Genomic DNA, 17,972 nt, shown 5'->3' on the forward strand with positions numbered 1-17,972 from the left:
CCTTGGTCAAATAGCCCTTACACAGCCTGGAGGTGTGTTTTGGGTCATTGTCCTATTGAAAAACAAATGATAGGCCCACTAAGCACTAACCAGATGGGATGGCACATCATTGCAGAATTTTGTGGTAGCCATGCTGGTAAAGTGTGCCTTGAAATTCTAAATAAATCACAGGCAGTGTCACCAGCAAAGCACCCCCACACCTCCTCCTCCATGCTTCACTGTGGGAACCACACATGCGGAGATCATCCGTTCACCTACTCTGCGTCTCACAAAGACACAGCGGTTGGAAGCAAAAATCTCTAATTTGGATTCATCAGACCAAAGGACAGATTTCCACCGGTCTAATGTCCATTGCTCGTGTTTCTTGGCCCAAGCAAGTCTCTTCTTATTATTGGTGTCCTTTAGTAGTGGTTTCTTTGCAGCAATTTCACCATTAAGGCCTGATTCACGCAGTCTCCTCTGAACAGTTGATGTTGAAATGTGTTTGTCACTTGAATTCTGTGAAGCATTTATTTGGGCTGCAATCAGAGGTGCAGTTCATTGCAGATTTCTGAGGCTGGTAACTAATGAACTTCTCCTCTGCAGCAGAGGTAACTCTGGGTCTTCCTTTCCTGTGGCGGTCCTCATGAGATCCAGTTTCATCATAGTGCTTGGTGGTGTTTGCGATTGCACTTGAAGAAACTTTCAAAGTTCTTGACATTTTCCAGCTTGACTGACCTTCATGTCTTAAAGTAATGATGGATTGTCCTTTCTCTTTGCTTATCTGAGCTGTTTATGCCATAATATGGACTTGGTATTTTACCAAATAGGGATATCTTCTGTATACCAACCCTACCTTGTCACAAAACAACTGATTGGCTCAAATGCATTAAGGAAAGAAATTCCACAAATTCAACTTTTAACAAGGCACACCTGTTAATTGAAATGATTTCCAGGTGACTACCTCATGAAGCTGGTTGAGAGAATACCTAGCGTGTGCAAAGCTGTCATCATTCCTACTAATTAGTGATAATAGCCAGGGTCAACCAGCATGAAGCTTTGTCTATCTCTGACGGTCATCTGAATAACATGAGCATCTGGACTTAGGGAGACACTGAATATTCCAGTGTCATTTGAGAGAGAAAACAGGACCCTTAACAATGTGCGTACTGCTTTAATATTCAGACACTGATTTGGAACGTGGGAAACATAATAAGCAAAAGACAAAGATTTTTCATTCACTCATCCCAGTCGCACCGGCTGGTGCATATTGCAGAAACAAAGGCTCTGCACTTTTGTCTGGCCATATTTTCCAACGTGCCCCAGCTCTGCTGATGGTGCCTTGGGCCCACCCCAAAGACAAATAAAGAGTTTGATACGAGCTTGAACGTTTAAGTCTGGACAGCACAGGACGTGCCAAGTTCCTCAGTGTCCACATCACTAAGGATCTATCGTGATCCAAAGACACCAACACAGTCGTGAAGAGGGCACAACACCTCTTCCCCCTCAGGAGGCTGAAAAGAATTGGCATGGGCCTTCAGATCCTCAAAGTTCAACAGCTGCACCATCGCGAGCATTTTGACCGGCTGCATCACCGCTTGGTATGGCAACTGCTTGGCACCCGACCGCAAGGGGTTACTGAAGGAAGTGTGTACAGCCCAGTACATAACTGGGAACGAGCTCCCTGCCATCCAGGACATCTAGACCAGGCGGTGTCAGAAGATGGCCCTAAAAACTGTCAAAGACTCCGGCCAGCCAAGTCATGGATTGTTCTCTTTGCTACCGCACGGCAAGCAGTATCGATGCACCAAGTCTGGATCCAACTGGACCCTGAACAGCTTCTACCTCCAACCCATAAGGCTGCTAAATAGTTCAATAGTTAACCAAATAGCTACCCAGACTATCTGCATTGACCCTTTTTTCACTCACATTTGACACATTACATACGCTTCTGCTACTGTTCACTATCTGTCACTGTATTCCTACTTACATGTACATATTACATCAATTACCTTGTACACCTGCACATCGACTGGTTACTGGTACCCTTGTATATAGCCAAGTTATCGTATCTATTGTATGTATTATTTCCTGCTTGGCTTGTCTATTATTTCTCTATTTCCTTTCTCTCTGCATTGTTGGGAAGGACCTGTAAGTAAGCATTTCACTGTTAGTCCACATCTGCTGTTTACAAAGCATGTGACGAATACAATTTGATTTGGATTTTAAACACAGATACAAAAATCCATTTGGTTAATTTCATGTCATTTGTCATGCACAGCTGACAACACAAATAATATATGCACAGATATCATAGAACATATTACATCCATCATATTACAGGTAGAGTGCCAGCAATTTGTTCAACATATTATCGCAGGTAGTGTGGGCCCAGTCCATGGAGGCGGTGGGTAGCTCAGAACCGTGGTACAGAAGTCATATCTTAGAACACAGACTGTGGAACCCAGAACTCTGTGGTGTCGAGCTGAGACAGTGCTGCAGAAGTGAGATGTCAGAAGCTAGGGCTGTGGTGAGGAACCCTCAGGCCCCAGAGTAGGAACCCCAGCAAGATGAAGAAAGAGAGAGCCAAGAGGAGCAGTACCATCAGGACCCAGAGACAGTAAGACAGCCAGGAAGCTCGGGGATTCTGCTCTGACAGAACCACTCGCCTGGAGAAAAATGAGCAGATTCAAATCATGACCTCAGCAAATGTACATGCTATGGCCAGATGTATGTCTACCTTATCATTGTGCCACAGTTGCATGTTTGTTTACAGGGCACCCCTGGCTGTGTCCCTATTGCCTTCAGTGTACACACTTTCTAGCATGGCTCGATAATGACAACCATCTGCTATATCAGATTACGAATATGAAGTTGTAAGTAATCTTAGTACATTTTAGTACGATTTAATAGCAACTTAATAACGTTAAGTCATCTTAATACTCACGGCTCTGAGGTGAATACCGATTCGGGCATAGAGAGCTCACTGGGCTCGGCTGTGCCAACTATTGACCCTGCTCTTGACCCCGTTGCTGACTCCACCCCTGACCCCTCAGCTTCGGCCTCACGCTCCAGGACGGCAGACCTCCGCCTGTGACGCAGCGTCATCTGCAGAGAACTGACACACACGGACACAGACACAGGCAGCCACAAAGCCCTGCATCAGCGACACCTGACCCTTGCTCAGGTCCTAACTCCAATCTCAGTGAGACAATGGTGAACCAGTTGATGAGGTAGGGGTTACCTGGTGTGAGGGGCTCTCTCGCTCTCGTCCTCCAGGCTCTGGGAGCTCTGTGTGGAGCTCTGTCTAATGAGGAGGGTGGAGTGGGGGGATGGGATTGCCAGGGGGGACATCATCTCAGGGGGTCTTTAAATGGAGGGAAACAGTTACATTTCCACTTCCATCATTTAGATCCACATTTACTTTGTGTTTAAGAAGACTAAAGTCCTCACAAGGTAACGGAATGTAATACACAAGAAACAATGCTGCCGTTGCAGAGGTCAACATAATTCTGATGCTGTGAACACAAGGCACAGAACATTGACAATCCACAAGATCAGCAGACACCATGCACACGCAATGTGTTCCCTACAGCAGTTATTAGTTATCAGCAGTTAGTCGTCATGGGTTTATACTGCAGTCCGTGCACTTGCGTCTAAGCCTGTGTGGTGCACATGCTTATGAAAGCCAAGGCACGCCTCCACTTTGACTAGTGACTAGCATGGCCATCTAGTGACGACCGACTGTGCAGATGACGGTCATGACAGGGCAGGTTTTACTGTACCTGCTGGCTTGGTTCACACTGTCTACTTCTGGCCCCTGGCTGTCAGTGTCAGCACCAGCCCTGCAACCCTCCTGGAACTTGGTTTCTAGGTCGCTGAGCTAAGGTAGGGAAAACGAGGGGGGGGTGGTGGAGATGGGAGGAGTTGGAAGAGGAGGAAGAAAAGAGAGGACAGCACAGAATAAGAGTTGGTCACAGGGAGACAATGGGAGTAGGTCTTATACTGTCACCGTTTCTAACCTGGGACCCCGTTGGGATTAGTGTTATGCTGACTCGTCGCCGAGTGAGGGTCTAAGAAAGATGGGGAAAGAAGGAGAGAAAAATGAGTGAAACATTTGAAAAACGTCTATTTTCGTTAATTTAACGGAGATATTTGAGGGCAGAAAATGAGAAGACAGGACAGAACAAGACATTGACGTGAAGTGTCGGTTACCTGTAGGGAGTCTCGTCTGACAAACCGATTCCTGACGTCTCCTTCCTCTGTATTGAGAAAGCCATCAGTCAGAACACAGCCTTTCCATGTGTGAACTATCTTGTTACACTGAACAGTTTGATGAAACTGTTCCCTATTATGATAATCATATACGAAGAATCAATACTTCATATAATAGATTGATTCAGAAAAGAGTGCAGTGTGCTTAAATGTACTTTCACAAGTCCACAACAAAGTAACCCCCAACCCCCCAAATCAATTTTCTGTTGCTTGTGTCATAGTTCCTCCGTGCCACAGAGGGGCAGAACTTGCCTGAGTCACTGTGATTCCTGCCCCGGCTGCGGAGGAGCCGCTTTCTGGTCTCCAGCAGCTCAGCGCTCTCCACAGCATGTCGACGCTTCAGGTGTTCCACATGAACCTCCATAATTTCCACAGAACAACAAACACGTGCTTCCTGACCCAGCAGAGACATTGATAAATCAACCAACCAAAGAATCAATCACTTAATCAATCAATCAATCAATCAATCCAATTATTTGTATAACACTTTTATGCAAAGTTTTTTTTCACAGAGCACTAACCAAAACCTGGATTTATACCCCAAAAGAGCAAGCCTAGGGAGCCAGACAGTGTCGCTGTCGTGATGACATCACTGCCTCACCTGGTGCACGACCCCCAGCATCTCAGCGGCAGCGATGATGTCACTCACGCCGTCCAGCACTGTGTCTAGACTGGCCTCGATACAACTCAGCATCTCTGACCGCTCAGCGTCTACACACCTACCTCTCAGAGACTGGGAGAGAGGTAGGGAAGGAGGGATGAAGGAGAGGAGTGAGGGAGGAGAGAAAAGAGGAAGGGAAGGGAGGATTAAAGGAGAATGAGAGAGGTAAGGTTTAAAGCAGATGTTTATCAGACCATCAACTATTGTACAAGAGTCAAGCAGCCAGGTCAAACACATTTACAGACTTGGGAAATAGTTTGTGCTTATGGTACTGCAGCACCCCCTGAAAAATCGGAAGAAAAAAAACATGAATACAAATATATACAGTACCAGTCAAAAGTTTGGACACACCTACTCATTCAAAAGTTTTTCTTAATATTTACTATTTTCTACATAGTTTTGATGTCTTCACCGTTATTCTACTATCAAATAACACATATGGAATCATGTAGTGTGTTTGAGATTCTTCAATGTAGCAATCATTTGCCTTGATGACAGCTTTGCACTCACTTGACATTCTAACAACTAGTTTCATGAGGTAGCCACCTGGAATGCATTTCAATTAACAGGTGTGCCTTGTTAAAAGTTCCTTTGTGGAATTTCTTTCCTTCTTAATGCGTTTGAGCCAATCAGTGTGTTGTGACAAGGTTGGGGTGGCATACAGAAGATGGTCTTTTACCAAATAGGGCTAAGACCATATTATGGCAAAAAAGAGCTCAAATAAGCAAAGAGAAATGACAGTCCATTATTACTTTAAGACATGAAGGTCAATCAAATCTGGAAAATGTTAAGAACTTTGAAAGTTTCTTCAGGTGCAGTCGCGAAAACCATCAAGCGCTATGATGAAACTAGCTCTCATGAGGACCCCCACAGGAAAGGAAGACCCAAAGTTACCTCTGCTGCAAAGGATAAGTTCACTAGTGTTACCAGCCACAGAAATTGCAGCCAAAATAAATGCTTCAGAGTTCAAGTAACAGACACATCTCAACATCAATTGTTCAGAAGAGTCTGCGTGAATCAGGCCTTAATGGTCAATTTGCTGCAAAGAAACCACTACTAAAGAACACCAATAAGAAGAAGAAGAGACTTGCTTGGGTCAAGAAACACGGGCAATAGACATTAGACAGGTGGAAATCTGTCAAAATGAGAGATTTTTGGTTCCAACCGCTGTGTCTTTGTGAGACGCAGAGTAGGTGAACGGATTATCTCCACATGTGTGGTTCCCACAGTGAAGCATGGAGGAGGAGGTGTGATGGTGTGGGGGTGCTTTGCTGGTGACAATGTCTGTGATTTATTTACAATTCAAGGCACACTTAACCAGCATGGCTACCACAGCATTCTGCTGTGATACGCCATCCCATCTGGTTAGTGCTTAGTGGGACTATCGTTTGTTTTTCAACAGGACAATGACCCAATATACCTTCAGGCTGTGTAAGGGCTATTTGACAAAGAAGGAGAGTGATGGAGTGCTGCATCAGTTGACCTGGCCTCCACAATCACCCGACCTCAACCCACTTGAGATGGTTTGGGATGAGTTGGACCGCAGAGTGAAGGAAAAGCAGCATGCATAGTCTTCAGCATATGTGGGAACTCCTTCAAGACTGTTGGAAAAGCATTCCAGGTGAAGCTGGTTGAGAGAATGCCAAGAGTGTGCAAAGCTGTCATCAAGGCAAAGGGTGGCTACTTTGAAGAATCTAAAATATTAAATATATTTTGATTTGTTTAACACTTTTTTGGTTACTACATGATTCCATATGTGTTATTTCATAGTTTTGATGTCTTCACTATTATTCTACATGTAGAAAATAGTAAAAATAAAGAAAAACCCTTGAATGAGTAGGTGTGTCCAAAATCTTGACTGGTTGTGTATATATTTTTAAGTCTTATACTAGCGGACCAATGTAGATGTCTGTAGCGAGGGCCAACATTTTTTGCAGCATCACAGCTTTGGCAAAAAAGGTAGTTGTATAATTAAGAACAGTATCTTGCAGCGTTCAATACAGTGACAAGAAAAAGTATGTGAACCCTTTGGAAATACCTGGATTTCTGCATAAATTGGTCATACAATTTGATCTGATCTTCATGTAGGTCACAACAATAGACAAACACAGTTTGCTTAAAATAATAACATACAAACAACTATGTTTTCATGTCTTTATTGAACACACCGTGTAAACATTCACAGTGCAGGGTGGGAAAAGTATGTGAACCCTTGGATTTAATAACTGGTTGTCCCTCCTTTCGCAGCAATAACCTCAACCAAACGTTTTCTGTAGTTGCGGACCAGACCTGCACAACGGTCAGGAGGAATTTTGGACCATTCCTTTTTACAAAACTTTCAGTTCAGCAATATTCTTGGGATGTCAACTGCTCTCGAGGTCATGCCACAGCATCTCAATCGGGTTGAGGTCATGACTGACTGGGCCATTCCAGAATGAGTATTTTCTTCTGTTGTTGATTTACTTGTTCTGGATCATTGTCCTGTTGCATCACCCAACTTCTGTTGAGCTTCAATTGGTCTTGATATACTTGGGAATTCACTTTTCCGTCGATGACAGCAAGCTGTCCAGACCATGAGGCAGCAAAGCATCCCCAAACCATACTTTACAGTTGGGATGAGGTTTGATGTTGGTGTGCTGTGCCTTTTTTTTCTCCACATATAGTGTTGCGTGTTCCTTCCAAACAACTCAACTGTAGTTTCATCTGTCCACAGAATACTTTGCCAGTAGCGCTGTGGAACATCCAGGTGCACTTTTGCAAACTTCAGACGTGCAGCAATGTTTTGTTTGGACAGCAGTGGCTTCTTCCGTGGTGTCCTCCCATGAACACCATTCTTGTTTAGTGTTTAACGTATCGTAAACTCGTCCACAGAGATGTTAGAATGTTCCAGAGATTTCTCCAGAGAAGCTGACACTTCTTACCCTCATTGAGCATTCTGCGCTGTGCTCTTGCAGTCATCTTTGCAGGACGGCCACTCCTAGTGAGAGTAGCAACAGTACTGAACTATCTCCATTTACAGACAATTTGTCCTACCGTGGATTGATGAACATCAAGGCTTTTAGAAATACTTTTGTAACTCTTTCCAGCTTAATGCAAGTCAACAGTTCTTAATCTTAGGTCTTCTGAGATCTCTTTTGTTGAGGCATGGTTCACATCAGGCAATGCTTCTTGTGAATAGCAAACTTACATTTTGGGAGTGTTTTTTATAAGACAGCTCTAACCAACATCTCCAATCTCATCGATTGGACTCCAGGGTAGCTGACTCCAATTAGCTTTTGGAGAAGTCATTAACCTAGGTGTTGACATACTTTTTCCAACCTACACTATGAATGTTTAAATGATGTATTCAATTTTTTATTTTATTTTTTTAAATACAATAATTTGTGTGTTATTAGTTAAACTCACTATGTGTGTCTATTGTTCTGAACTAGATGAAGGTCAGATCAAATTTTATGACCAACATACAATTCAAACTACAGTGGCAAGAAAAAGTAAGAGTTGTTGCCCTGTCCCTTTCTCTGCAAAATCCTCATTCTAATGGTATCTAGAAAGAACAAAACTTTGTCCTCAAACATTTACATAAAAAGGTGCAAAGTTATGGGAAAAGACCTAAAACATCAAATATGTTTTTTTCTTCTTGATCAAATAACATGGAATACAACCACTTTTTTGTACAGTATTAATTTACCATCTTTACAAACCACTTTGTACATAGGCTGTTCATCTAGTTTATACCTGTAGACTTTCCATCACCTTGAAGAACAACAATGGACAATACAGTAATTGAGTACATGGAGACATCGAGGGGTTTGTGATGGTGTGGCTGAGTTGGTAAAGCATGGCGCTTGCAAAGCTAGGGTTGCGGGTTTGATCCCATAGGGGACCAATACCAAAATGTATGCGCTCACTACTGTAAGTTGTAAGTTGGTGCAACACCCCCCAACCCCAAAACTACTTTCCGTGGCTATGCACACATACCTACCCGCAGAGTGTCTCTGGCACTCTCCAGTTCCAGGTTGAGGTTCTCCTGGGCCACGGTTCTGTCATGTTCCTCAGCCTGCAGTCTCTGGGCCAGGGTGTACTGGTTACAACGGAACGCCAGAGCCAGCTGGGTAAAAGCACTCTATAGGGGACAGAAGAGTGTGTGTGGTGTGTATGTCACAAATAGTGCACTAATCACACATAATTCTCACCTCTACCTCCTCTTCAGTCATCTCTGTACCACTAAGGGCAGGAAAGCACGGGAGAGAGATGGGATTGAGGAAATTGAAAGAAAGGGGGAAGATAATGGTGAGGTTGTGAATATCAAAAAAGTGTTAAAAGTGTGTCTGAGTATAAACTGACATGCTGAGGCCCAGTCTTTCCAGTATAGGAAGGTTCTCCCAGGAGGCAGCCAGCTGGTCCTCTGGACTGGGCTCTGAGGAGAAGAGAGGACAGTGTGTTCACAGCTTTGCTAGCATAGAACAACAGAGAGAGAAAATGGAAGAGCAGCCACGTCCTGTTGCCGGTAACACTGCAGCTCAGGCAGCCAATCGGATTCCTTACCTTGGTCAGACTCCGAGCTGTCCCCTAGTATGCCAGCATACTCACAGGGAGCGGCCTCCTTAGCAGGGGGCTGGGAGAGGGACAACACACAAATCAGTCAACAAGCTCTTGGCCAGGCTGTTATTATTGATGAGAACAAGTTCTCAAAAGACTTGCCTGGTTAAAGCCCCAATGCAGTCTTTGTAATGTTATTTTAAATCATCACTGCATGTCTAATAGATCACTGTGTGTTTATTTAATACAAATAACTCAAAAAAATACATGTTTAATCATTTATTTCCCTGAGCCTCCTTTGGCCCTTGAAATGCTCAGTCAGATCATGTGGGCTTTAGGAAACACATTTGAATATATTTACATACACAGCCCTGATTGGCTGATAGGATGTTCAAGAGCCCACCCCATTACCCACATGAACAGTTAGTATAAATCAGATCACATTGTGACTTCATGATGTGAGCCAAAAGTTCCATCTCACATAAACAGGCTGAAATTCCAGCCATTTTCTTCAAACAGCTCTTACACAAAGCGGGCATTGTCATCATTTCCACAATTTCAGACAGATATTTTGATGTCATAACGTGGAAATATCATTAAACAAAACAGAAAATCAAGTTTCTAACTGCAATCCCCCTTTAAAGAATGATCAAATAAAGAGAGAAGTTATTCTTCTTACCTGTGCACTCATGGTCCCAGTGTTGGGCAGAGTGGTATGGAGGGTGAGTACAGTACCAGCCCTACGGAAAATACAACTTCCCACCTTCCTCACTGCTAAGAGAGAGTGAGAGAGAGAGAGAATCAAGTATATTAAGATGGCAGATATCCCATTTTCAAGGAAAGGAACACCTGCAATTCTATTCTCACCATGTCCACAGGGATACTAACACTTACCCTGAACCAGGTCACAGTTTAACATTGAATTCTAAAATGAGAGGCCTCACTCATCTCACAGGAAGCGTTGACAAAGCACAGTACCAGGGGTGAAACAGGGACACAGAGGAGCATAATAGAGGAGGACCGAGAGAAAAATATATACACTAGCTATAAACAAATATATGCTGGAGTTAAGGAGTGTCTGAACACAGAGGAGGAGAGGAGAGGAAACGGACAAGGATTAAAACCACTTGATGCACCCATCCCGTTAGCGGGATCATTTTCGTCAACATCCGCTGAATTGCAGAGCACCAAATTCAAATTAAATTACTACAAATATTTAATTTTCATGAAATCACAAGTGCAATATAGCAAAACACAGTTTAGCTTGTTGTTAATCCACCTGGCGTGTCAGATTTCAAAAAAGCTTTTCGGCGAAAGCATACCAAGCGTTTATGTAAGGACATCTCTCGCAGTAGACAAAACATTACAAACAGCTAGCAGCCAAGTAGATTGGTCGCGAAAGTCAGAAAAGCAATAAAATGAATCGCTTACATTTGATGATCTCTGGATGTTTGCACTCATGAGACTCCCAGTTACACAATAAATGTTCCTTTTGTTCCATAAAGATTATTTTTATATCCAAAATACCTCCATTTGGTTGGCGCATTATGTTCAGAAATCCACAGGCTTGAGCGGTCACGACATCGCAGACTAAAATTCCAAATAGTATCGGTAAAGTTCGTAGAAACATGTCAAACGTTTTTTTATAATAAATTCTCAGGTTGTTTTTACAATATATAATCGATAGTATTTCAACCGGGACTGTAGCTTCTTCAATGGGAGAGAGAGAGAAATGTCTGCTCCAAGCTGTTGCACATGTAAAACGCTGCTGGCACCCAGCCATACAATGACGCGATGTGATCTTTCTCGCTCAATATCAGTTCTGTTATACTCACAGACAATATTTTGACCGTTTTGGAAACTTTAGAGAGTTTTCTATCCTAATCTGACAATTTAATGCATATTCTAGGTTCTGGGCCTGAGAAATAGGCAGTTTCATTTGGGTACATTTTTCATCCAAACATCAAAATACTGCCCCCTACACTCAAGAGGTTAACTACATGAGTTTAACCTGAGGATAAAAAGGAACAACCGGCTTGCTTCAGAAAACAACCACACATCTGATACTAACAATATCACCGACAAACTCCAGAAAGAAAACATGTACAAGTGTTACTATCAACACTTCTATGATTCTCAATTAAATGAGTGGTAGTATTCCAAATGTTTAACAGAGGACTGGACAGTAACATGAAAGTACAGCAGTTGCATACTGTAAATCTCGCTGTCTTTAGATGTCTCTGACATGTTGACTATCTTCCTGCGTAGAGTTGTTTGTCATTTTAAACCACTCATTCTATAGACCAGTCACTGTTTCACTATGAAGCTGATGCTCTCCCCTAACTGTTTTCAGCTCTCTCAAATGGTTCTTTAAAAAAGGCAGCATAGTTAAACACTGAAGTCAACTTTTATTTTTGCCTCTATTTACTATAGAAGTGCATGTTATAGTTATAACAAAAGGGAAACATCCATATTTAGTTATCAAGCGCTGTGGTAGTGGCGAAATTCAGCCAATGAGCCTGCAGACATTCTGTAATTTAGACACAAAAGACACAGATCCAAGTGGTCAAAAATAATTCAAGACTTAAAAACTTGAATAAATACTTTTTATTTTCAATATTTTGAAACAGTGTTAGATGTCTCAATGCAATCTACTAAACTGCCAAAACAGTTGCACAGCCATTTTAAATGATAATGTAGCGACCCTGGTTTATAGCCACGGATATCAACTCTGCCACATGAGCATGCTTTTGTGGCACAGTTGATGGCATGCTGGGCTTCTGGCCAGAAGGTTGAGGGTTTGAGCCGCACTCGCTGCCTGTTTCATTACTTTCCAACTTCCTCCTTTCAAAGAGCGAGTCCTCGCTCTAGCCCATGCCTCGTCGTCTTATTACAGGCACACGCTCACCGGCTAAGAACACCTACTGTCGTGCGTGCGAGTTCCTGTCCCACTCTGACCAATATAATGAAACGGGCAGGGAGTGCGGCTCAAACACTCAACCTTCTGTCCCGAAGCCCAGCGCGCCATTGACTGTGCCACAAAAGCATGCTCGTGTGCAGTGGCGGTTCTCTTGTATGGCTCCTTGGGCGAACCCCCCCCTTCAGAGCTCCAACTGTAATTTCTATTCAGACATTTGGAACAACACAAATAAATCATCATAACATTTAAAACTATATAAATATTTAAAATATATATATAACACTGTCAACCAAGAGTCAAGACTAAACCAATTCACCTTGGTGGTGTGCAGACTGGTTTTATATTATTCTTAAGGATTTCGTACAAACCAGAAAAAAATGCAACAATATGTCTGTGAAACTATACACTACCGTTCTAAAGTTTGGTGTTCTGCGTGTACTATTTAATGAAGCTGCCAGTTGAGGACTTGTGAGGCGTCTGTTTCTCAAACTAGACACTAATGTATTTGTCCTCTTGCTCAGTTGTGCACCGGGGCCCCCCACTCCCCTTTCTATTCTGGTTAGAGCCAGTTTGCACTGTTCTGTGAAGGGAGTGGAACACAGCGTTGTTTCTTGGCAATTTCTATCTGTGCTAACATAGGTGCAAAAGGGTTTTCCTATGATCGATTAGCCTTTTAAAATTATAAACTTAGCTAACACAATGTGCCATTGGAACACAGGAGTGATGGTTGCTGATAATTGGCCTCTGTACACCTATGTAGATATTCCATAAAAAACCCTGCCTTTTCCAACTACAATAGTAATTTACAACATTAACAATGTCTGCACTGTATTTCTGATCATTTTTGATGTTATTTTAAATGGACAAAAAATGTGATTTTCTTTCAAAACAAGAACATTTCCAAGTGACCCCAACCTTTTAAACGGCAGTGTATATTCACAGTATTATGAATGAATTGTGGTTTATTTGGTAGAATTTCGTAGTGTGACTGATTTGACTAATTGCATTAGTACTGTACAAAGTTAGAGGTGCGCTATTTGATAGATTCCCCTGCTCCCCCTACCTCGGGCTTCCAGTGGGGAGACCTGAGGTCAACCTACCCCCGCCCCCAACCCCATCTCGTACGTCTGAGTGGGAGACCTTCCCGGGCAGTAGCCTGCCTAGCTCACAAACTAGAATCAGGGCGCCCACTCAGACAAGGTTAATTGACCCACAGTCCCACACGGTGACATGATATCTTGACGTGACGTGCAAATGAGCAATAGAAAACCAATTGCGCAAATGTCACCATTCCTAAAATATTTTGTGCAGGCGCCCCTTTGCCGCCCCCAGCAAGATGCCGCCCTGGGCGACTGCTGATGTCGCCTATACCTAAATCCGCCACTGCTCATGTGGCAAAGTCAATATCCATGCTTATAAACTAGGGTAGTTACAATATTATGGGACACCATTATTTTCTTACCAGTGTGGTGACAGGCCCGTGGTGAGTGTCCAAGGATGTTTTATGTCTGTCAGGAGCTACTGAGCACAGACAAATGTAGGTCTGGTGATGCAGAGCACACTCCTTCCATCTCTCTCTCTCTTCTTTCTTGTTCTTTCTCCCTCCTCCTTGTTCACTTTTTCCTATCCTGGCTTTTTAAAGCTCCCCTGGCAGCTGTTTGAATTCCCACCAGCTGAGTTACCTCACACCAACACACACACCAATGGGGAAGTATTCATGGTTTCCAAGGGCTGGTGATAAAGACAGATTACAGATCAAGCTCAACCCCAAAATAACACACATACACAACTGGCATAAACAGTTTCTCTGGACCCCCGCAAAATCGGAGTAACGATCGCTGTCCATGGTTCTGAAATTGCGGCATGTCTGCATGCCTATCTAATCGTTTATAGGATTTCTGTGGTGCCAGGGCTTGGCCTTGCTTATGCTAATTGATACATGTTTATTGGTAGGCCTATTTGATCGTCATTTTCTCATGTTAAGCCTAACATTTCACGAAGCTATACACCGTGTCGCAATGCTGCCATTTTTAGACTGCTCGCTGGTGGCAATCATGGAATTACTTGTTCAGTAAGCCTAATTAAAATAGGAAATTCAAACATTGCAGATTGTAAAATAAATGTTTGACGCAATAGCATACTATGCAGCTATCAATTTTTAGAATACACAACTGTCCTCTATTGGCTACCTGAACCTGCATGACATGAGCCTTCCCCGCGCTCTCTCCCAGCGTGGACAGAAAGTTGGCCGTAAAACCAGTCTTAATGCGAAACAATGCCGTCAGTTCACCCTCAAAACACTAGCTTACTAGGGATTGTTTCATTATTCAGTGTACTATCTATAGCTATATACGGTATTTAGCTGCTATTTAAAGCACGTTTTATTATAATGTGACACATCAAACTGCCTAACAATGAGGGAAAAAGTAGTAGGCTTGGGCATACATTCAGCCACTATTTATTGTTTAACTCAGCGGGTTTTGTCAGACTAATATCCTGGACAAATGGGCTGCAATATTCAAGGTACATTTAATCAAATAAAATCCAACTTGAGAGACTCCCCTGCTCTTAAGTTCTCCTTTTTTTTGTGAGCAAATTGTTTCACCACTGCCTGTTGGTCCAGGTTTCAATAGCTATTTAACCATTACTCCTAAAACTTTCAAAACTGGTTCTAGCTAACCCGATGGCATAGACACACATTGCACACATTTATTTTTTTGTCAATTTACATCTCGCACTATTTTAAATTATTTACATTTTTGAATTTCAAAAGCTCATTGGTCATATGACCTTTTGGACTCAAACAAGGTTCAGAATGTCCACTGACAACCCTTCTATATTGCACATTTTCCATTTTCATCTCACAAGATTTTTCATTCATTTTTCAAAATGTAAAATTTCAATAGCTCCTTGGTTATGTGACCTAATATAAGCAGTTCCGTGGTTGCCTAGCCAGTGAGCTCTGTAAATAGGCTATTGTACATGTTTTAAGTGTTTTTTTGTTGCTCTAGGGCAGGAGTGGGCAACTCCAGTCCTTGAGGGCCAGACTGGAGTCACACTTTTTCTCCATCCCTAGCAAACAGCTGATTAATCAAATTGCATTCTAAACTGAAGATCATGTTTAGGTGATTATTGGAGTCAGGTGTGTTAGCTGGGGCTGATCAGGCCCTTGAGGACTGGAATTGCCCACCTCTGCTCTAGGGTTTGATCACTATACTATGTGATCCACTGCCAAAATGTGGTGGCTTTTCATGAGCTTTTCAGCAGCCGTGGCATCACGGTGGGTGCTATACTGAACAAAGATATAAACGCAACATGTAAAGTGTTAGTCCCATTTTTTCATGAGCTGAAATAAAAGATCCCAGAAAATGTCCATATGCACAAAAAGCTTATTTCTCTCAAATGTTGTGCACAAACTTGCTTACATCCGTGTAGTGAGCATTTCTCCTTTGCCAAAATAATCCATCCACCTGGACAGGTGTGGCATATCAAGAAGCTGATTAAACAGCATGTTGCCAGAGAACCGAATGTTAATTTCTCTACCGTAAGCCACATCCAACGCCATTTTAAAGACTTTGGCAGAACATCCAGCCAGCCTCAACTGCAGACCAGGCCCTCCACTTCCGGCTTCTTCACCTGCAGGGTTGTCTGAAGAGGCATGAGTTATGAAGTGTAACTCAATAAAATCTTTGAAATTGTTGCGTTTATATTTTTGTAAAGTATACATTCCTGGCAACGGAGGACCAGTACCAGACAAGCGGCTCCAATTGAGTGACTGACGATTCAGAGAAACAGGTGTGGTGGGCTGTTGAAGAGCTCGGGGTCTGCTTTATCTGACTGTCGTTGTTTCTTCTTGGCGTTCCCATCGATGCCCCCGCCACGATAACTACACTGTCTTTCCAGACCAAACTGCCCCAACTTCATCCCAAACCGACTGAGACTGTCTCCATCTTTTACATTTTTAGTTTAACTTTTTATGCGCTTTGAGATCCTTTGAAAAGCGCTATAAAATATATATGTTTAAATGTAACCTGTGTATGTAGGCTATACCAGAGACGAGGGACTGTTTATATTGCAACCACACAATTCAAACACCGGTTCACCAGTATTAACGAAATCGCAAACAGCTTGTTTTGTTCAAGGCAAGCCCTCACGAACTATTGTCTGCTAAAGATAATCTGTTTGCATCTGACAATTTATTGGATGTCCGGTATCCAGACAACCTGTCCCCAGTTTCCTATAGCCTACAGTTAAACTCTTTCCGCAACGTGTTGAGGCCGACAATTGAGAGGCTCAATGAAATATGTCACAGAATGGCTGTATTTGAAGCACAGCTCCCTTCCCAGTTTCCGTGATGTTACGACAATCAAGCTGTTTTTACCATCCCTGTAACTGTCGCTTCTGCGGAGATCGTTTTCTAAACTAAAATAACATCAAAAACAGCAGGCTCTTGGCGTGATATCCGCTTTTGACCGCCAGAGTAAACTCCACTAATTGCACTGGCGCGGTCTTAGACCACGGCATTTCACTGATAACTGATACTTTGTCATATTCCTAAAGCCCATGAAACAGCCTCCCACATATGGAAATGCAAAAGGTTTATTATTTTTGGCGGGTTACTTACAAAATTACAGCCTAGCTTTAAAATTCATAGTATCTCACTAACAAACTTCCAAACATCCCCCCTCCTTTGCTCACCCTCGGTTGTGATGTCAGTGTGGTCCGCAAGGATTTTTTCTGGCCTTCACACGCCAAATCCGAATCAATTTGAATGCCTTTAGCCATTTGTACAGCTGAATAGGTATAAACTACGGCTAATTTCACCAAGAGGTTCAGCGGTAATGGTGGGGCTATAGCCAAACATTTTAGAGCTCCATGGAATGCCAGAGGTAGACAGGATGACAAAAACCTTCAGTTCTTACTCCGAGCAGAGGAAGACGTAATCTGATTAAGTGTCATGGCGGCTTTCTGTGCCCTACGGTGGAGGTGACAGCCAGGGCACGCAACAGGCAGGGTGGTCAACAGGAGACTGCTTCTATTTATAACACGTGCATTGTATAGGTATACACATTTGTTTTGCTCCGACTACTGTGCCAGGGGTCATTTTTATCTGACCCTTGCTTAACAGACAACCCCACTAAACCACTCCGGAAAATTATGCTCCTAACAGACTAATTAAAATTATCAGCAACGCTCACTTCAAACTCAAATGAATCACTTTTGAGGACAAATACCAGCCTGCATTAGTTGTCAATTTTAACAAGCACCCAAGTGGTGTACACTGCTAGCCCCATGCAAGTAAACCCAGTTTTGACAAGCAAATGTCAGACTTCAAATTATGGTTCGAATTTAGAGATTCAAAATAACAGGTTATGAGCATTGGGTAAAAGGTTGACTTGACCCAAACACGTAACTTTTTACATTAGCTGCATCCCACCTAGACATGACCACTAACCCCCCTTCACATTCGTGCCATATACTGGCCACTCCCATCATTTACTGGTATTATCACAAGGTCCAGTAGAACTGGTGCAGACAGTATGTGTAAACACTAAACCCGGTACCTCGTCTTAATTTAGCCCAGTTTAGAAGACGTTT

General features: G+C 42.8%; 1 protein-coding gene across 2 annotated transcripts; it reads right to left on the reverse strand.

The window, feature by feature from the left end:
• Positions 1-1,139: 1,139 nt before the first annotated feature.
• LOC110494979 (uncharacterized) lies at positions 1,140-17,351 on the reverse strand. Of its 2 annotated transcripts, none has more exons than XM_090205293.1 (14): positions 17,073-17,351; positions 13,837-14,105; positions 10,134-10,228; positions 9,461-9,530; positions 9,260-9,332; positions 8,898-9,038; positions 4,856-4,987; positions 4,507-4,648; positions 4,195-4,241; positions 4,002-4,052; positions 3,765-3,862; positions 3,224-3,346; positions 2,927-3,097; positions 1,140-2,648 (listed from the first exon to the last, which is right to left on the reverse strand). In XM_090205293.1, exons 7-14 carry the CDS (start codon positions 4,946-4,948, stop codon positions 2,492-2,494), a joined length of 882 nt encoding a protein of 293 aa, XP_090061419.1. In that variant the 5' UTR covers positions 4,949-4,987; positions 8,898-9,038; positions 9,260-9,332; positions 9,461-9,530; positions 10,134-10,228; positions 13,837-14,105; positions 17,073-17,351; the 3' UTR covers positions 1,140-2,491. The 2 variants fall into 2 exon arrangements, with proteins under 2 accessions (XP_090061419.1, XP_090061418.1); XM_090205292.1 differs by lacking the exon at positions 17,073-17,351 and adding an exon at positions 9,109-9,139 and having other exon boundaries at positions 13,837-13,957.
• Between the last annotated feature and the right edge of the window lie 621 nt (positions 17,352-17,972).

Source organism: Oncorhynchus mykiss, chromosome 17 (assembly GCF_057628025.1).
Source record: "Oncorhynchus mykiss isolate SJ-2025 chromosome 17, ASM5762802v1, whole genome shotgun sequence".
Lineage (NCBI taxonomy): Eukaryota > Metazoa > Chordata > Actinopteri > Salmoniformes > Salmonidae > Oncorhynchus > Oncorhynchus mykiss.

Coding starts and splice junctions, on each gene's coding strand:
- LOC110494979 (XM_090205292.1), bottom strand. Junction 4,988..8,897: donor GTGCCAGAGACACTCTGCGG/GTAGGTATGTGT, acceptor CCTCTCTCCCAG/TCTCTGAGAGGTAGGTGTGT. Junction 2,649..2,926: donor TCGGTATTCACCTCAGAGCC/GTGAGTATTAAG, acceptor ATTTTTCTCCAG/GCGAGTGGTTCTGTCAGAGC.